The 21248-nt window shown below is 39.2% G+C and overlaps 1 protein-coding gene across 6 annotated transcripts in view; it reads right to left on the bottom strand.

Moving 5' to 3' along the window:
- LOC133630285 (U2 snRNP-associated SURP motif-containing protein-like) overlaps nucleotides 1-20905 on the bottom strand; it is a 36508-nt gene extending 15603 nt beyond the window's left edge. For 2 of the 6 annotated variants that reach the window (XM_062021801.1, XM_062021802.1), the window contains exons 1-11: nucleotides 20777-20905; nucleotides 16897-16995; nucleotides 16710-16824; nucleotides 16481-16608; nucleotides 16340-16410; nucleotides 14541-14629; nucleotides 14373-14408; nucleotides 14152-14234; nucleotides 10405-10570; nucleotides 3703-3914; nucleotides 3490-3533 (exon numbers count right to left, since the gene is read on the bottom strand). In XM_062021801.1, the coding sequence (XP_061877785.1) occupies nucleotides 3490-3533; nucleotides 3703-3914; nucleotides 10405-10570; nucleotides 14152-14234; nucleotides 14373-14408; nucleotides 14541-14629; nucleotides 16340-16410; nucleotides 16481-16608; nucleotides 16710-16824; nucleotides 16897-16995; nucleotides 20777-20821 (1088 nt within the window). In that variant the 5' untranslated portion in view covers nucleotides 20822-20905. Of the gene's footprint in view, nucleotides 1-3489; nucleotides 3534-3702; nucleotides 3915-10404; nucleotides 10571-14151; nucleotides 14409-14540; nucleotides 14630-16339; nucleotides 16411-16480; nucleotides 16609-16709; nucleotides 16825-16896; nucleotides 16996-20776 lie in introns of those variants that run through there. The other 4 variants (XM_062021799.1, XM_062021800.1, XM_062021803.1 and 1 more) reach the window with 3 other exon arrangements.
- Nucleotides 20906-21248: the final 343 nt, after the last annotated feature.

Raw genomic sequence — 21248 nt, 5'->3', positions numbered from 1 at the left:
GCATATTTGTACTTGCTATCGTAATGTGTTTAAGCTAACATCGTTGGCATTAGCTAACATGCTAATTTTTTATTTATAAATAAATAATTGATAAAGTGCAACAAACACTTTAGGTTGAATTACCAAGAGGAAACACTTCCTGCCTTTCTTTTTTAAAATTCAAGAAATGTTGAATAGAAGTACAGTAACCAACATTTTAACAATAGATTTACCTGCTACCACAACATAAAAAAATAATTAAACGGTGCGGCTAACTTATGGATTCTTCACTGACGGCCATAATGCAAAAAGTTAAAAAAAGGCAAATACACTGAAAAGGTGTGGTTTGTTCTGTTGCGCCATCTTTTAAACAAATACGCTCACTGCATTATCCTTCCATTTAGTGCTTTTGACCGGAAGTAAAAGTGTCGTTCCGTCTCCTTTCAAAGTGTACAAACCTTAACTAAAATATCGACTTTTGTCGAGGTTGCAACCCATTATTCTTGTTTATATTGTTCATTATGGGGAACTTTGCTGCACTATACAATTTTTTCAATTAACGAACCATGTGCAAGAACCAATTAAATTGGTAAATGGAGGTTCCGCTATCTATCTTAGGGCTATATAAATAAACATTGATTGATTGATTGGTATCTTCCTTGCAGAGCACAGATCGATGTAACCAAAATCAAAGCACAAGACTTTTTCTGTTGTGGGTCCAAAACTCTGGAACAATTCCCCTCTACATGTGAGACATGCCTTGTCTTTGGATACTTAAGACCCTTCTTAAAACCCATTTTTAAAACCCTTCTTAAAATCCATTATACTCACTGGCTTTTAACCAGGCATGAGACTTTTTAACTGTCTTTTATCTGACTGATTGTCAAGATATTTTTTGGGCTATATTTGACCTCTGTTTTAAATGATATGTTTTAGTCCAGGGGTGCCCACACTTTTTCTGCAGGCGAGATACTTTTCACTTGACCAAGGGAAGGGGATCTACCTCATTCATATATATCATTTATATTCATTTATTTATTAAAGAGGCGTTTTTGTTAACAAGTTAAAGATGTTTAATGATAATACAAGCATTCCTTTCTTTCATGAAGACAAGAATGTAAGTCGGTATGACAGGATTCAGACAGTAGTGATGATAACGACCACATTTTTAAATGGAGGAGAAAAAAAGTCCACCTTTCTGTCCAATTCCACATGAAAGTGGTTTATTTTTGTTTGTCCAGCTTCCATACTCCTTTTTATACACTTTACAAGAAACACATTGGCGGGAAACTCCGTAGCTTGCTGAGACTCATTTTGTTAGGGCAGGCAGGATGAAGCAGCGCTTTTATTGTGCAGTCGGTCTTTAGAGTTTCGACGGCAGGTACGGCGTAAGAGTCTGTTGAAATGAAAAGGGTTTCTCGCCTTCCTGCCGGTCTGTCCTTTGACTGAACTTTTCTGTTTTTATATGTTTTTTTGTTGTGTACAGCCCTTTGTTTTTCAATTGTGGTTGTTTTAAAGGGCTTTACAAGTAAATTTGGTATGGGAACTAAAGCTCCGGATGATGGATCGACATAGTGGACGTAATCGTTACACCCCTACTTATTCGATGACTAAAATAATGGATACGTGTTAGCAGACTGTGTATATTGCTTTTAAACAGACAGCTGTGCGCTACAGCAGTGGTCCTCAACCACCGGTCCGTGACGTATTTGCAACTGGGCCGCACAGAAATATGAATTGATGTATAAACTAACAAATTTTCTCCAACTTAACGTTAGTCTGTCCCACTAAACACACCAATAAGCTTGTTTATAGATGTAGATTACAACTCCTGACAGGAAGTTGCCATTTGTTATAGTACATTAATGCAAATTAATGAACACATAATTTTAATGTGTCAGGTTGTAGCCTTAATAGTTTTAATTTTCATCTGCAGGGTCATTTTATATAGCAGGTGTTCTTAACCGGCTTGACCTCAGAAACTACACTACAGAGGGATCCGGATCCCACTCCAATATTAACACTGAATTAGTGATTTTACTCTTGATTATGATCATATTAATTAAATACAATAACATATCTGACCTACGTACAGTTCCCTACCTTGTACAATTATATAAAAGCATGTGTTAATCACAAAGATTAAATGATTAATATACCAAATAAACCTTCGGCTTAGGTCAGACTGATTAGATAAAATAAATTGACATACAATATACATTGTTCTGCTAAAATAAATAAAATAAATTAATAATGAATATGTTTTTTAACTAAACTGCCAATTAAATTAAAGTGCAAATGAAAATACTACTTTAGTCATAATTTTTGCGCTTAAGAAATTTCTCTATGAATTCCACTGGTTGTTTTTATATTGTCATTACTGCCACAAGTGGTAGAAAAGTGTATTACAACTAAGTACCGCTGTGGCCTATGCGGACCACAGCTGAAAAAATACATGTATTACATGCTCGCGGCCCAACACTGGGCCCCGGCTCTATGGTTAAGAAACACTGGTATATAGTATATGCCATCAATGTGCCGGCAACCATCTTTTTGCAAAAAAACACGCCCAGGGCTCCCATTATTTCAGCGTTATAGTGAGTTGATTTTTCATGCTGATTTTTTTGCTCTTTTTAATCTGCCACACGTGAAAAGCCGGTCCGTGAAAATAATGCATATTTTACACCGGTGGGAAAAAGGTTGGGGACCCCTGCTCTACAGGATTGTTGAATAATATGCCGTGTCGTCAGAAAGGCAACAGTTGAAAAGTGTCAGGTGACAAAAGCATCACTCCTCCCTCCTCCAAAAGGTGTCAGTGCTATATCACATGTGTGTGTTTCAGTGTTGTGTGTTTCATGTCAGGACACTGCGTGGACAGTGTGTGGTGTGTGTGCGTGGGCATCGTGTTGTGAGTCAGTGCGTGCGTGGCCAAAAGGTCAATTTGGGACATAACTAATCAATCAAGTCAACACAGATCACAGTTACTTGTATTGGAGCCGATCGTACCGATGGCGGGGCACAAGCCTGTATACTTTCCCAATCCATCCCATGAAGCCTTTTTCGGGTCCCTCGCTGCCGCAGACAGTTCAACGTGTGCTGCTCACCAAGGCCAATGTCAAAGGTCATGGCTAGGCTATGAGTGGTGGCTTGTTTGGCGGGGGCCAGATTGGGCGCGACGCAGGCCGAGGGGCAGGGCGGTGGGCGTGAGCAATGGTCTGACGGCCGCACGTCGATGTGGCGGCTAGCAACCCGAGGCGTTCAGTCAGCGCTAAGTTAACGTGTGGCTACTCTTATGGGGTGAGGTGGAATGCTTGCTCTTACAGGTGTCCATGACAATTATTGTGATGGAGTCTATCGTAACAGGCGGACATGATGCGGTGGCCGCCACCATTGCTCACGCACACTGACCAACCCCCGTGGCGTGCGGCCATCAATAAGCTTATTCATCTCTTTATGGGATGTTTTTGTGTTTCTACACCAATTTAGGGGAATAATGAAAAAAGCATGTACCTTTCTGTTGGGATAACCACTTTGACTATGGCTTGCGACAGAGTCTGTATATGAAGTCACATCAGATAATAAACATAGAGCGTGAGTGAGTATTGTTACAAAGGCAACAGGTGAATATCAAAAAATGCATTTTGAAAAGCCCTGACCTAGTTTACAACAACTAGCGCTAACAAAGTCATGATGAAAGCTAACTTTCGGAAGAGGGGGCATTACCTTCTCAAAGTCCTCCTTGTTTTTTGGGGGAGGCAGCAGGGGGGCATTGGGGTTCTTTAACCTCTCACGGGGCTGGGCGTTGAAGGGGAGGCCCGAGGGAGGCGGCGGGAGTGTGTGCTCCATCATGGACGGAGGGATGTAGATGGGGTGCGGGGGGATGGGAACACCTTTGCCCCATCCCAGTTTCATCTCAAAGTTCATGATCATCTTCCCTGCAATACCACAACAAATCCACTTCCTCATTTTTCTGGGTAAACAGTAGTGATGAACCATTACCGGCGCCAATACCTGGCATTTTGACATACAGTACAGGCCAAAAGTTTGGAAACACCTTCCCATTCCATGGATTTCCTTTATTTTCATGACTATTTACATTGTAGATTGTCACATCAAAACTATGAATGAACACATGTGGAGTTAAAAATTGTCCTTTCCATCCTTACACTTTCCATCATTGTAACTGAGCTACTGTGTGGAAAATTTCCCTTGTGGATCATTAAAGTTTGTCTAAGTCTAAGTCTAAAAAAAGGTGAAATAACTGAAAACATGTTTTATATTTTAGTTTCTTCAAAATAGCCACCCTTTGCTCCGATTACTGCTTTGCACACTCTTGGCATTCTCTCCATGAGCTTCAAGCACACCTGTGAAGTGAAAACCATTTCAGGTGACTACCTCTTGAAGCTCATGGAGAGAATGCCAAGAGTGTGCAAAGCAGTAATCAGAGCAAAGGGTGGCTATTTTGAAGAAACTAAAATATAAAACGTGTTTTCAGTTATTTCACCTTTTTTTGTTAAGTACATAACTCCACATGTGTTCATTCAGTTTTGATGTGACAATCTACAAAGTAAATAGTCATGAAAATAAAGAAAATGCATTGAATGAGGAGGTGTGTCCAAACTTTTGGCCTTTACTGTATAGGCCTTTCTTTTTTTTACAACTACAACCTACAACTACATGAGGAAATACAATATATGAACGTGAAACCAATACTTACTATTTAAAGAAAATAAATAGTGAAGTAGATAACTACTTGCTCTGCTTGAGAAAATTTCTCTTTTAAATGGAACCCGATTTTCCATTAATTTAATGTATTTACAAATAAAACATTTCAATAATGTTTTGATATCCGACAGAGCATTTATTTAACATTTTGTAAGAATTCTTCTCCGGTCTGCTCAGCTGCGCTCAGGCGGCCACACCCCCATTTCACTCCAACAAATGCGATGCAAACTTTGTGTAAATATCTTGACAAATGGGAGATTGTTATATAAGTAAAGGCAGCTCATACTTTCTGTAACATCCAGGAAGAAATGCTAGCCAGCTCGAAAATGTCTCAACTATAATCGACGTGAAGGAGCCCAGATTTGTTGTTGTTTAAACGTTGACCATATTTGCGGGTTCCTAACAAGGAAACCTTACAATGCATTAAATCCATAAACTGTTATAAAATTGCATACAATCAAATAGATGGTGAGTTATTGTGATGTAAAGGAATCCCATATTTTTTTTTATTTTCAGGAGATTTGCCATATTTGAAAATAAAATCGATCAATCGCAACAAGGGTTGCAAAATTCCGGGAATATTCAAAGTTGGAAACTTTCCATAGGAATTAACGGGAATATATGGGAATTAATGGGAAATGAATGGAAATAAACATTGAATGCGACATGCTAGATCTTGCAGCATGACTACTAGCTAAAACAACCTGACTAAATGCAAATTCAGTAGAATTTCAACCCTACACTGTGCATTCCTCCATCACATGTGCAGTGCATTCTTCCATCACATGCACAGATAATTCCCAGAATGCTACACACTACAGCAGGGCTATTGAGGCCACACAGGTATTTGAGCCCAAGGACTTCATCCAGTCAGGTAAGTTTTGATGATATTACAGAGTTAGAGTACCAATTATTGTTACACACACTAGGTGTGGTGAAATGTGTCCTCTGCATTGGACCCATCCCCTTGTTCACCCCCTGGGAGGTGAGGGGAGCAGTGGGCAGTAGCGGTGCCGCGCCCGGGAATCATTTTTGGTGATTTAACCCCCAATTCCAACCCTTGATGCTGAGTGCCATTGATTGATTGATTGAGACTTTTATTAGTAGGTTGCACAGTGAAGTACATATTCCGTACAATTGACCACTAAATGGTAACACCCGAATAAGTTTTTCAACTTGTTTAAGTCGGGGTCCACTTAAATTGATTCATGATACAGATATATACTATCATATATACTATCATCATAATACAGTCATCACACAAGATAATCACATTGAATTATTTACATTATTTACAATCAGGAGTGTGGAGGGGGGGGTGGGGTGGGGGGGTGGGGATATGGACATCAAGTAGTGGACATAGAGAGAGAGAGAGAGAGAGAGAGAGAGAGAGAGAGAGAGAGAGAGAGAGAGATCAGAAGGCATAAGAAAAAGGATCTGCATTTGATTGTTTACATTTGATTATTAGCAATCCGGGGAGGGTGTTAGTTTAGGGTTGTAGCTGCCTGGAGGTGAACTTTTATAGCGGTTTTGAAGGAGGATAGAGATGCCCTTTCTTTTATACCTGTTGGGAGCGCATTCCACATTGATGTGGCATAGAAAGAGAATGAGTTAAGACCTTTGTTAGTTCGGAATCTGGGTTTAACGTGGTTAGTGGAGCACCCCCTGGTGTTGTGGTTATGGCGGTCATTTACGTTAAGGAAGTAGTTTGACATGTACTTCGGTATCAGGGAGGTGTAGCGGATTTTATAGACTAGGCTCAGTGCAAGTTGTTTAACTCTGTCCTCCACCTTGAGCCAGCCCACTTTAGAGAAGTGGGTAGGAGTGAGGTGGGATCTGGGGTGGAGGTCTAGAAGTAACCTGACTAGCTTGTTCTGAGATGTTTGGAGTTTAGATTTGAGGGTTTTGGAGGTGCTAGGGTACCAGGAGGTGCATGCGTAATCGAAAAAGGGTTGAACGAGAGTTCCCGCCAGAATCCTCAAGGTGCTTTTGTTGACCAGAGAGGAAATTCTGTAGAGAAATCTCGTTCGTTGGTTAACCTTTTTGATTACCTTGGTTGCCATTTTATCACAGGAAAGGTTAGCCTCTAGAATGGAACCTAGGTAGGTGACCTCATCTTTCCTGGTGATGACACTGTCACCTACTTTTATGGTGAAGTGATTGACTCTCTTAAGTTTGATGTGGGACCCAAACAGGATGGATTCTGTTTTACCCAAGTGGATGGATAGCTTGTTGTCAGCGAGCCAGGTGCAAGTTCTACAGAGCTCAGCACTGAGGATTTTCTCCACCTGTGACTTGTCCTTGCCGGATACCAGCAGGGCAGAGTCATCCGCAAACAAAAACAATTCACAGTCACATGCCGATGACATGTCGTTTATGTATATTAGGAACAGTAAAGGTCCCAATATACTGCCTTGGGGGACTCCACAGCTCACCGAGAGGGGGGGGGACACGGTGCCGTTCACCTCTACCACCTGCTCCCTCCCCTCCAAGTAAGACTGCATCCAGCTCCAAGAGGTTTTGTTAAATCCGATTGCTCTGAGCTTATCCAACAGTATAGCGTGGTTAACGGTGTCAAAGGCCTCCTGAAGGTCCAGCATGACCATGCCGCAGTATTTGCCCGCGTCCACCTCATGTTTGATGTGGTCGGTCAGATAGAGAAGGCATGTGTCAGTGGAGTGGTTAGTTCTGAAGCCGGATTGGAATTTGTACATGAGTTTATTAGTGGCAAGGTAACTATCGACCTGTTCATAAACTATTTTCTCCATTACTTTCGAAATGGAGCTGAGAATAGAAACAGGTCGGTAGTTGCCAGGTTCCAATTTGCTTCCTTTTTTAAAGAGGGGAGTTACTCTTGCTATCTTAAAATCTTTTGGTACTTGGCCTTGTGTAATTGATAGGTTTATTATGTGCGTGATGATCGGGGCAATGATGGAGGCAGAGTCCCTGAGGAATCTGGAGGGAATATTATCAAGGCCGGTGGCCTTGTTAGGGTGGAGCGCGCTCAATTTTTTAAACACCTCATCAGCTGTGACCATTTCTAATTTGAAATCATTGTTGGATACTCCTAGCTTTCTGTAGAAGGCTTTAATGTGTTCTACACCAAAGCGACCAGAGTGGTGGGACAGCTTGTTGACAAGAGTTGCAGCTATGCTGGTGAAAAAGGCGTTAAGTCTGCTAGCTACCTCCATTTTGTCTGTAATGAGGGAGTCACCCTCCTTGATGCTGATGTTGGTGAGTCTTGTTTTAAGTTTCTGGCTGCAACCAGGAAGCTGGTTGTTGAGAATTTTCCAGAGCTCACGTGGCTTATTCGTGTTTTCCTCTATTTTATCGTTAATGTAATTTTTTTTTAAGGATTTAGTCAGGTTGGTTGACTTATTTCTTAATTTATTGCATTGCTTTTTGAGAGTTGAAAGGAGTAATTTGAGGTTGATATTATTGGGTTGTTTATCTACTTCTGTTTTACATTTTTGGTATTCAGAGTATTTCCTGTCTCTGTCTTTTATGGCAGCTAATAGGTCCGGATTCATCCATGGTTCCGAGCGGGCTTTGATCCTGACTGTTTTCACGGGAGCCATGTCATTTAGTATCTTTAGGAACGCCGTTTTGAAGCGATCCCAAGCGACATCGACCAGGTTGCTCGCGAGCACAGGGGACCAGTCCCACTCATCTAATTTTAAATTGAAAAGCAGGGAGGTAATGGGTCCCATTTTTATAGTCTTTGGTATGACTCGGCCGGGGTTTGAACTCACAACCTACTGATCTCAGGGCGGACACTCTAACCACTAGGCCACTGAGTAGGTAAATATATTTGATCTGATGTGTGGAGACATTTCACCCCAACCAATGTAGGCAGAAAGGTTGTGTACATTTGCAAATACTGTGCAAAGAGCTACGTCGAAAATGCCACAAAGATGCAGCAGCATATAGACAAGTGCCCAATAATATATCATTATTGTAATTCCCCATTTATTCCCATTCATTCCCATGGACCAGGGGTCACCAACGCGGTGCCCGCGGGCACCAGGTAGCCCGTAAGGACCAGATGAGTAGCCCGCCGGCCTGTTCTAAAAATAGCTCAAATAGCAGCACTTACCAGTGAGCTGCCTCTATTTTTTTAATTTTATTTATTTACTAGCAAGCTGGTCTCGCTTTGCCCGACATTTTTAATTCTAAGAGAGACAAAACTCAAATAGAATTTGAAAATCCAAGAAAACATTTTAAAGACTTGGTCTTTACTTGTTTAAATAAATTCATTAATTTTTTTACTTTGCTTCTTATAACTTTCAGAAAGACAATTTTAAAGAAAAAATACAACCTTAAAAATGATTTTAGGATTTTTAAACACATATACCTTTTTACCTTTTGAATTCCTTCCTCTTCTTTCCTGACAATTTAAATCAATGTTCAAGTAAAAAAAAAAGTTTTTTATTGTAAAGAATAATAAATACATTTTTTAATTTAATTCTTCATTTTAGCTTCTGTGTTTTCGACGAAGAATATGTGAAATATTTCTTCAAACTTATGATTAAAATTCAAAAAAATTATTCTGGCAAATATAGAAAATCTGTAGAATCAAATTTAAATCTTATTTCAAAGTCTTTTGAATTTCTTTTAATTTTTGTTCTGGAAAATCTAGAAGAAATAATGATTTGTCTTTGTTAGAAATATAGCTTGGTCCAATTTGTTATATATTCTAACAAAGTGTAGATTGGATTTTAACCTATTTAAACATGTCATCAAAATTCTAAAATTAATCTTAATCAGGAAAAATTACTAATGATGTTCCATAAAATCTTTTTTTAAGTTTTTCTCTTATTTTTTTCGGTTGAAATTTGAATTTTAAAGAGTCGAAATTGAAGATAAACTATGTTTCAAAATGTAATTGTCATTTTTTTTCGTGTTTTCTCCTCTTTTAAACCGTTCAATTAAGTATAAATATCATTAATTATTAATAATAACATAGAGTTAAAGGTAAATTGAGCAAATTGGCTATTTCTGGCAATTATTAAACTGGTAGCCCTTCGCATTAATCAGTACCCAAGAAGTAGCTCTTGGTTTCAAAAAGGTTGGTGACCCCTGCCATGGACGGTGTCCAACTTTGAATAATCACAAAATGGTCAATATTTCCAAACTTCCCGAGCTTAACTTCCTGTGGTAAATTTCCGGAAAGTTTCCGGAAATTTACTGGAAACTCTCCACCCCTTTGCAACTGGACTGTTTGGTTTGTCTTAGAGGACATTTCGCCGCTCATTCGAGTAGACTTTATCAGTTCACGCTCATAGACTTAGATCGGTCAGACCTAGATCTTTTAAGACAAACCAAACAGTCCAGTTGCAAGCGATGGAATGCCCTGAGATGGATGAATGAGAACATTCACAGACATTTTGACATGCAAATGTCCATGCTCTTCTTAGACATACGTTTATAAAGGCGTTTGTGAAAGTTTTATTTTCTGCTAAATTAACCACATTAGCACTGAATTAAACATTACGTCACGACTGGTCCCAAGTTTCTTAAAAAAAAAAGTTAAATAAACTTAAAGCCTTGTCCAGCTGTCTACTAACATAATATTCATGATTCAATAACTTTTACGGCTAATTTATATCAGCTCCAAATATCGCTCAACGGCCTCCTTGACAGTTCTCGATAAAAAACCCTAAAAAAACATATCGGTGGATCTCGAGTCGACAAGCTTACCATTGAGGTTTTTGAGGGCTCTCTCAGCATCCCTCCTGTTCATGAAGGCCACAAAGCCACAGTTCCTCTCCCGTGCCCTCTCCTCGTCAGTCCTGGGCCACATGATCTTGACGCTGGCCAGAGGTCCGTAGCGCCCAAACTCCTGACACAGCATCTCCTCATTCATCTGCATCAGAAGCACACAGCAGACATGTAGCAAGGCAAAATGGTTGGTATATATGGGGATGACAGGGATGGGCATCTCTGGTATGACGAACGTTCACAAGCAACCATCCGATACGTTTAAAACACCATTATTTACATCCTGATCCCTATATGCCTAGTCCACGCAGATTTCATGTGGTCATTATGAATGAGTTATGAGGTTAGTCGTACTTCCTGGGTGTTGGACAGCAGGGGGCACAAGTTTTATTTGATAAGATTCAAAGAGTTAAGGCAACCAGAAGAATCTTTTCTAACCTGTTTTGAAAAAGTTTCATTATAATTATATTAAAGAAAATAGTTTTGAATCGAGAATCAATTATGAAGCGATTCGTCAACCCAGGAATTGGATTGAATCGTTAGATACCTAAAGATTCACACCCCTACTACTATTTACTACTCTTTTAAATCCTTCGGGTTTTGCCCTCAAAGTGTCCGGGAAATTATTTACTGAATTTGTAAATATTAACAAAAACAAACAAAAAAAATCCATCCATCTTCTACCACTTGTGATTGAGAAAATAAATCTACATAATCACTCAAGTATCACTCATATACTGAACATACCCTTGGTGTCGACACCAGTTTAAAGATGGATCCGCTGACAAACCAATATTAACCAAAAAAAACCTGAAAAAAACTTTATATTGAATGATCTGAAGTTGATCAAGACATTTAAGCATTGAAAGTAAAAAATAATGTATTGATATTACTTACTATTGTCATTGCACAAGTACACCCTCGAGGGTAAAATATTGCAGGGTTTCTGTTTTTGTCATTTAAAAAAAGTGTTATAAAAAATAAAAACAATTTATATTGACAGATCGGAAGTTTGAGTTTATTTGGAGCATGCGTGCATACAACAAGATACTTTCCAGTTTCTCTCTTCAACATGTTCGAAAAGGAGTAGGAAGAAGCAGAGCTGATTAAATCCTACCCCTTTTCTTTTACATAAAAGTTGCTAAAACTTTTGTTCACTTCCTGTTCTCAATTTATTCACAATATACTCCAGAAGTAATCGCAATAAAAATAAATACATAAATAATACTCGGTGAAGTAAGTTATATTTCATATGGTGAGATGAGTAAGATTATTTTGAAAATGAATGGATGGATGAAATAATTCAGAATGTTTATCATAGTTCTTCTTCTTTGTACTTTGTAAACACTTTAAGTTTGAAGAGTTTCTTGAAGTGGATCATATTAGTACATTGTTTGATTTCTTTGCTTAATCCATTCCATCATTTAATTCCACTTACTGATATACTGAAGGTCTTAAGTGCTGTACGTGCATACAAATGTTTTAAATTACATTTTTCTCTAAGATTATATTTCTCCTCTTTTGTTGAGAAGAGTTGTTGTATATTCTTGGGTAGCAGGTTATAGTTTGCTTTGTGTGTAATTTTAGCTGTTTGCAAATTCACTATGTCGTGGAATTTCAGTATTTTTGATTCAATAAATAAAGTGTTTGTATGTTGTCTATATCCAACATTATGTATTATTATAACTGATCTTTTCTGTAACACCGTTAATGAATGAAGTGTACTTTTGTAGTTATTTCCCATATTTCTCCACAATAACTCAGATATGTAACTCTAGTGAACAGTAGAGAATATGAAGTGATTTTTGGTCTGGAACATGTTTTGCTTTATTCAATATTGATGTGTTTCTTGCTACTTTTAATTGTATATTTTTTACATGAGATTTTCAGTTCATTATATCATCAATCATTATACTTAGAAATGTGGTTTCACTTACTCTTTCGATTTCTACTCAGTCTGTTTGTATTAGTGTTTGACTTTCTCTTCTACTGTTACCAAATAGCATTATTTTAGTTTTACTGACATACAAAGATAGTCTGTTTTTGTCAAACCATCTTTTGAATTTGTTCATTTCTTGTTATTATTTGTATTAGCTTCTGTGTGTTCTCTCCTGAACAAAACGCTGTTGTATCATCCGCAAATAATATTAACTTTAAATCTTTTGTAACTTTACAAATGTCATTTATTTAGTTAACCTACAAATTTAAGCATTGAAAGTTAAAAAAATATTGATATATGACTTACTTACATGACACAACACTGGTATGGTATGGCACGCTCTATTGTCATTACACAAGTACACCCTCGAGGGTAAAATATTGCATTGTTTCTGTTTTTGTCATTTAAAAAAAGTGTTTTTATTAACAAAAACGACATAAAAGATTAAAAAAATATAAATTGCCAGATCGGAAGTTGATCTACAAATTTAAGCATTGAAAGTAAAACAATATTGATTTATGACTCACCGTATTTTTCGGACTATAAGTCGCAGTTTTTTTCATAGTTTGGTCGGGGGTGCGACTTATACTCAGGAGCGACTTATGTGTGAAATTATTAACACATTAGCGTAAAATATCAAATAATATTATTGATCTCATTCACGTAAGAGACTAGACGTATAAGATTTCATGGGATTTAGCGATTAGGAGTGACAGATTGTTTGGTAAACGTATAGCATGTTCTATATGTTATAGTTATTTGAATGACTCTTACCATAATATGTTACGTTAACATACCAGTTGGTTATTTATGCCTCATATAACGTACACTTATACAGCCTGTTGTTCACTATTCTATTTATTTTAAATTGCCTTTCAAATGTCTATTCTTGGTGTTGGCTTTGATCAAATACATTTCCCCCAAAAATGCGACTTATACTCCAGTGCGACTTATATATGTTTTTTTTCCTTCTTTATTATGCATTTTCGGCCGGTGCAACTTGTACTCCGGAGCGACTTATACTCCGAAAAATACGGTACTTAAAATTTTATGGCTGAAACCCTTTAACCTATAACGTTCACCGCATTTAGGGAGTCCCAAAGGTTAAAATGATTCAATGGGCATTGGTGATCATGTGCTTTTTCACAAAACCCATACCATTACTGACAACTTTAAAACAAATGTGTATATCAGTGGTGGGGGTTAAACTATGGAATTGTCTTTACAATGAGATAAAAGATTGTAGAAATATATTCCAATTGAAAAAAATATATAAAGACAGAACAATAAGATCATATGGACAGCCGTAAGTGTTTACATTTTGCTTTATATCTATTATTTTTTGTCTGGTTTTGTATTTGTTTTGTATCATCCCGTGAAGTGTATATTATTTTTTTTGTTCGGTTTGTACTTCATGAAGTTTTTGTGTGTGTTTTCATTATATTTGGATGTATTTGTTTGGTTTGTATGCTTGTGAATCTGGGCTATCCATTAAGTAAGACTACTTATTATGTTGAAGGGGGCAGGAAATATAAGATTTTCTTCAAACTGTTCCGTCTCAAGCATAGGTGTGTAAATATGTGTTTTGTTGCTAAAGTTTAATTGTCTACTGATCAAAAATGCACATCAATGAAGGAGATAAATAAAAAAAATTAAAATGAAATGATAAGTGGATCCCTGATCAAAACACATCAAAATCTAATCTGATGCTGTGGAATTGTCCCATAAACTGCAGCCATTGAAAGTCATTGTATCTTTCACACGCATGACGTGTGAGATGACCTTACCTGTGGATTGATGTTGCCCAGATACAAGTTAGTGGTGGACGGGTCTCCCACATCGTGTGAGCCGGGCGCACAGTCATCCAAAACTGCACAGACACAAAACAAGAGGACATTTCCAACTGCTGCCGGAGGACGACGACTTGCTCTTGGCCAGTAAAGAAAGTCAATCATCATTTTAACATCTTCAAGATATTCACAGCCACTGTACTTAAAGTCAAAATTACCACTGGACGGACGGTTTCTTCGTGAGGAACCATCCGCTAAAAGAAGCAGAGAGGCAGTGTAAATTGTTTTTTTTCAGGGTGAGGTGGACGCAGTGGCGAGGGAGGGGTATGGGCCGGTTCCGACCCGCTCCACGTAGTCTAGGGAGTTTTTTCTTTGCAAACACTTACATGAACGTTTGCTCTCTGTGCCGCTGAGAGGTTCAAATCGACTAACTCTCCCCTTCTGCTTGTGCCGCTCGTCCCTCTCCTCCTGGATCCTGCCAACGTCACAACAATGTCACAACAATGGAGGGCTGGAGCATCATCTTACAGCTCAATTGGGGCCCGATGCACAATCTCATTTTTTTTCCACTCTTTATTTACCTGAAATTATTTTTATAATCAAACTTGATTTTAATTTGATGCGTGTTTTGTTCTCACACAAATTCATAGGAAAGATATTGTTCAATTATTTGTTTAAGGGCAAAATCAACTACCGTAAATTACGGACTATAAACCGCTACTTTTTTCCTACGCTTTGAACTCTGTGGCTAATTTATGGATTTTTTGCTGCAGTTCCCTTCTGGTTAGAGATTTTGCTGTTCCATCTTCTTGTCGTCCATAGCATTTCTACTTGTACGGATTCTTCATTCATCACTCCAAGCAACATTTGTAAGTTTTACAAAATAACTAAAACAATTCTTACTTACTAAACCATCCCATGTGTGACGTCTGTAGGAGTGCTTTTAAACATATTTGTATGTGCTATCGTAATGTAATCAAGCAAGCTTTGCTAGCATTAGCTAAAATGCTAACGTTTACGAGTGTGTGTTAATATTATTAACTTACAACGGCCTTCTTTTTGTATTCTTGCAATTTCACAAATTCCTCAGTAAATGATCTTTGTACATTGTAAACACTTTCAGTTTTAAGAGTTTCTTGATTTGGATCATATTATTACATTGATTTATTTGCTTAATCAATTCCATAATTGAATTCCACACACTGATATACTAAAGGTCTTAAGTCCATCCACTCATTTTCTAGATACCGGTAATCTTATTTATCTCATATGAAAAAGAACTTACTTCACTAATTATTATTTATTTTTAATGTTATTACTTATGGCGTATACTGTGATTAAAGTGTTAGCAACTGCTATGTTAAGGAAAAGGGGTAGGATTAAATAAGCTCCGCTTCTTCCTACTCCTTTACGAAAATGTTATATACTGAAACTGGAAATTGTGATGTATCATGAAATTTAGATTTTTTTTAACCTTTAGTTTGGTGCCAGGAACCCGGAAAAATAAGCCGTATAGAATTTTATTATTTAACGCTTAAAACTTCAGATCAGTTGATAAAGTTGTATTCTATTTTTATGTTTTATGCCATTTTTGTTCATGAGAATCCTCTTTTTAATGGCAAAAACACAAAATATGCAATATGTTCCCTTTAAATCCTAAATATATCAACTTCACCTTCTTCCATCCATTATGAGTTTTATTTTGTTTACTATGCCCTTTTTGTCACAGAAAACGTAGTGTTTTTTATATTGTAAACACACATATTTCAAAGTGGAATATTTAAAGAGAGGTAATTGAAGATCAATAAATCATAACACTTTGATTCGTTATTATTTTTCGACCAATGACAGTTTTGAAGAAAAAAGCTTTGTGTTTTTAGAGTCATCATTTCAACCTTTTCACGTTACATTTCACCTGTATGCTTTTTTAACTGCACTTTTTTAAAATGTTTTTTATAGTAATAATATTTTAAAAGTGTGCCGCCGGCAGTTAAAAAATGAGCTGCGGTCTGCAAATGTCCCGGTAGCATTTTGGACTTCTCTGAACTAATTTATAGTTAGTTTTTTTTTTAAGAGTTCTGGTTAAAAATATTTTAAAAAGTGATAGCAATCAAGATCGGATGAAAATTTAATCAGGATCATTTTTTTCCATATTGCCCAGCCCTAACAGAATGTCACAACATACTGTTTAAGCTCCTCTTTGAACAGCTCCAGGTTGCTCTTCTTCCTCTCCTTCTCGCTCATTTTCTTCGCGAGCTGCAATATGAACAACAAACATGTTTTGAAAAACTGGCACCGCGCACCGCGACGAAAGCAGCGTACTCACTTGTCGCTTGTCCACTGGTAGGAACTGAGGCGTTGGACTTTCCAGAGGCAAGATGGTTTTGCTTTCTCCCTCGAAACGTGACTTGGGCTTGTACAGCTTCCCTTTCTTCTCATCTACTGCGGCCTCCTCTGAAAATGTATTTCACGTGCACACACAAACACGTGTTGTGGAGGCAAACCAAGTCTGCGCATTCTTCTACATGCAAACAGTGAAATTTGCAACGCTTTACCTTTCGTGGCGTTTGCGATTCCACCACGGACAAAAGCTTTGATTTTTCCCTCCCCGCCGCCTTCAAACGCAGCAAGAAACTCCTCATAGATCTCTGCTGCTGCACGCTCGTCCTCCTGAACACAGAAAATAATGCATTCAATAATGTGTAGAGCTAAAGGGAACATACCACCATTCAATCTACTAACCTTTTTCTTGATCTCATCTTGCTCTTTTTTGCTTAGCGTTCGCTTGGTCGCTGACATTTTTCCTATGCTGAAAGACTTTAGTTTGCTCTCCAGCAGCGCCTGTTGAGGTCAACATTTTCATTTTAGGGAAAAATTGACAGCAGGGTTTTTCCTGCGTTCAAAATTGCGTAATTGACATCGCTCAACACAGCGTAAAGCTCTGGCTGTGTTGATTGAGCGATTGATGTCCCTCTGCTACGTACTTTAACTGCAGTTGCAGCATTGCGCCACTATAGAGGTGCTATATCCACAGCAGTGCACCGGAAAGACCTGAAGCAACTACCGAAGAAGAAACTGATCGGATCGTGTTTTTTCCCGCGACTTGGTGCATAACGTTGACCGTCATAACAAGTGGATTTCTGCCATACAGAGAGATCACTGGACTCCTACAGAACACTCCAGACTGTGCTGTGAACATTTTGTCTCTGGTAAGTGAACACAGCTAAGTAGTGTTAGCTTCCTTTCCAACTTTTCTGACTAATTATAATAGATCGATTGATTCTTCTTCTTCTTTTTGTGTCTTTGAAGCATGTGGTTATATGACAGTTTCTCATTTCTTTACACAGTCTTTTGCATTGTCGTTGAACTCTGCGAGATCTTTTAAGCTGCACTGGTTGGGTAGCAGAGGACAGACAAGGCAGTGCTGCATCGTGTGATCCTCTTCGCCGCATTCGCAGGTGGTTGGGCCGGTTTTGTAGCCCCATCTGGCCACAGCAGCTTTTGATTGCCCTGTTCCTGTTCTCAGGCGGTTTAGTGTCTTCCACTGGACCCATGGTGTTTTAGACCCGGGGGGCAGGTCTTCAGAAGGGGGGATTCCCATGTCAATAGGAGAGGGGTCTTTCTCTAGTCTTTGTGTCCATAGCTGGAGTCTGGTTTCTTCCCGAGATGTTGTTAGGGGCTGGACATTGCTGAGGAAGCTTCTCCTTGACTTCAGACGTTGGGCTGAGGGTCCATAGAGGAGGTGGCGTTCATCACTAGTAGCTTTTGTGAACTCTACTCAGCTGGCAACTTCCCGTCTCACGTCTGCAGGGGCAATGCCAGCGAGGAGATGTAGGTTGTTCAGGTTGGTAGGCTTCAAGCAACCAGTGATCAAGCGGCAGGTGTTGTTCAGTGCTGGGTCGAGTTTCTTGGCATGGGTTGATCTCTCCCAGACAGGACATGCATACTCCGCCGAGGAATAGCACAGGGCCAAAGCAGTACATTTTAGTGTGTGTGCTGTGGCTCCCCATTTGGAATTTGTCAGTTTCCGTAAGATGTTGTTTCGGGAGCTGACTTTTAGTTTGGTGTTTTTGATGTGTTCCTTGAAGGAGAGGGTGCGGTCCAGGGTTACGCCAAGTTAGACAGGGTTGGTACAGTTCTCAAGTGGTGTTCCAGACCATTTGATGTTAAGAGGTTGGTTTGCATCCCGGTTCCTGAGATGGAACGAGCAGACTTGGGTCTTCGCAGGGTTTGCGTGTAGATGATTTTGTTCGTAGTAGAGGAGTAGCTCATCTAGGGCTGAGGTGAAGTTTGCTTCTACCGCTTTAAACGTACTCTCGAGATGTTACACAGAGGTCGTCAGTGTTCTGGTCCATTGGCTGGTCATTGGTATAGATGTTATACAGTAGTGGAGCCAGCACACTACCTTGAGGTAGCGTAGACTTTGCTTCGACTGATTGAGGAATTTCTTAGAAGTTTGCAGAGGATCAGGTAGAGTTTCATGACGGTACAGATTGACCGGTACATGGTCAACTAAAATGAGTTATCCCAAGAAAGCATTACAAGCATGTCGTGTTTATTTAAAAAATGTTTCCTCCGTGTCAGAGTAACATTTATGTTTTTTAGCGTTGCAGATATGTCAGTTAAAATCAGCCACTGCTTTAAAAAGCAATCTCACGAGGAGAAAAGTCAAGAGTCCAGGTGAAACAGAGCAGAAACATGAACGTAACAGGCAGTTAAAATGTAATAATTAATGGTGGTGACTAGGGGTGTGGGAAAAAATTGATTCAAATCGCGATTCTCACGTTGTGCGATTCAGAATCTATTCTCATTTTTTAAAAAATCGATTTTTATTTTATATACATTTTTTTTTTTCAATTAATCAATCCAACAAAACAATACACAGCAATACCATAACAATGCAATCCAATTCCAAAAGCAAACCCGACCCAGCAACACTCAGAACTGCAATAAACAGAGCGATTGAGAGGAGACACAAACACCACACAGAACAAACCAAATGTAGTGAAACAAAAATGAATATTATCAACAACAGTATCAATATTAGTTACAATTTCAACATAGCAGTGATTAAAAATCCCTCATTGACATCATTAGACATTTATAAAAAATTAAAAAAAAGAACAATAGTGTTACAGTGGCTTACACTTGCATCGCATCTCATAAGCTTGACAACACACTGTGTCCAATATTTTCACAAAGATTAAATAAGTCATATTCTTGGTTCATTTAATAGTTCAAACAAATTTACATTATTGCAATCAGTTGATAAAACATTGTCCTTTACAATTATAAAAGCTTTTTACAAAAATCTACTACTCTGCGGGCAGCCCGGTGGCACAGGGGTTAGTGCATGTGCCTCACAATACAAAGGTCCGGAGTAGTCCTGAGTTCAATCCCGGGCTCGGGATATTTCTGTGTGGAGTTTGCATGTTCTCCCCGTGACTGCGTGGGTTCCCTCCGGGTACTCCAGCTTCCTCCCACCTCCAAAAACATGCACCTGGGGATAGGTTGATTGGCAACACTAAATGTGTGAATGTTGTCTGTCTATCTGTGTTGGCCCTGTGATGAGGTGGCGACTTGTCCAGGGTGTACCCCGCCTTCCGCCCGAATGCAGCTGAGATAGGCTCCAGCACCCCCCGCGACCCCAATTGGAACAAGTGGTAGAAAATGGATGGATGGATACTACTCTGCTTGCATGTCAGCAGACTGGGGTAAATCCTGCTGAAATCCTATGTATTGAATGAATAGAGAATCGTTTTGAATCGGGAAAAAAAATAGATTTTGAATCGAATCGTGACCCCAAGAATCGATATTGACTCGAATCGTGGGACACCCACAGATTCGCAGCCCTAGTGGTGACATGTGGAAATGTTTGTCCACAGAGCGCTTGAAGGCTGCTTCAAAATAATCCATGAGCGTCTCAAGCAAAAGTGGCCCCACCACACAAGCTATGAGCCCATCATTCTCTTATGCAAGCGCTAGGCCACAGGTGTCAAACTCAAGGTCCGGGGGCCAGATCTTGCTTACAAAAAAATGGCACCCCAAATATTTACTGTTGGACCCCATTTTTTAAGACTTGATGGGGGTCCCTGGGACCCCATTTTGAAAATTCCTAGCGCCAACACTGCACTGGCTACTGTCACAGTACACCAATGTGGAGAATGGTCACTCATGTGCAACATTCATTTGACATAAAGCTGACATGAATGTCCCAGCAGGATGTTGGTTAATGAACCAGGGGCCTACTGGACGGGTCATGCACGCCGCCTTAACACCGACGGACCGCGGCCAAGCAGCGCTAGCATAGTTCGGCCCAATTACGTATTATACAGACATGTTATACCTATTGCCTTCGCCGATACAGCGCTTGCTCAGCTGTGGCAAAACGTGCCTTTCAGTGGTGGAATGGAACCACGATCGAGGAGGCGAGTGGCTAGCTGTGCTAAGCTAATGTAGCTAGCTGTGCTAAGCTAACGTAGCAGACAGTTAGCTAGTTAGCATAGTGGCGCACACGCCGCGAGCTTCACCTTTTCGCCGCGGTCGGGGCGCATAAACACACGCGTGGGTCACATTACACAAAATAGTTAGGAGCTGACGCGAGGAGAAAGCGTACATTCACCTTAGCGCCTGCTTTATGAGAGCCTCCAGGTGTTCGGTCCGCCATCTTTTGTGGAACTCAAACACAATCGATCGCCGATAAATAGATGCGAGGCGGAAAACGAAAACGAGGGTGAACAACCAATCGCAGATTCGTCGATAGTTTTTTTTTCACGTTTCAACCTTCAATTATAAATGGCAGCGCGATTCAAACAAAAGGGAATATTACTAACAATAAAAAAACGCAATTTCACATATCCTGCACAAATACACCGATTTTTTTGTATGTAATAAACACTGACTTGTAGTTGATAATAAAATAGTAAACGTTGTAGCATATTCACGTCACAAGGTGGCGCTCAAACAGTTGTTGTTATATTATCCTCTCTATAACTCTTATTAATACACTTATTCATTATCTGTTAATAACTGCTTACTTTCTAGTGTAATGTAACACTTCTTAAACTTTATGAAACATGTATTTCTTCTCTTGT

The sequence above is a fragment of the Entelurus aequoreus genome, linkage group LG15, assembly GCF_033978785.1.
Source record: "Entelurus aequoreus isolate RoL-2023_Sb linkage group LG15, RoL_Eaeq_v1.1, whole genome shotgun sequence".
NCBI lineage: Eukaryota > Metazoa > Chordata > Actinopteri > Syngnathiformes > Syngnathidae > Entelurus > Entelurus aequoreus.
The sequence above is the reverse complement of the archived record's forward strand: the minus strand, read 5'-3'. Positions and strand labels throughout refer to the sequence as shown.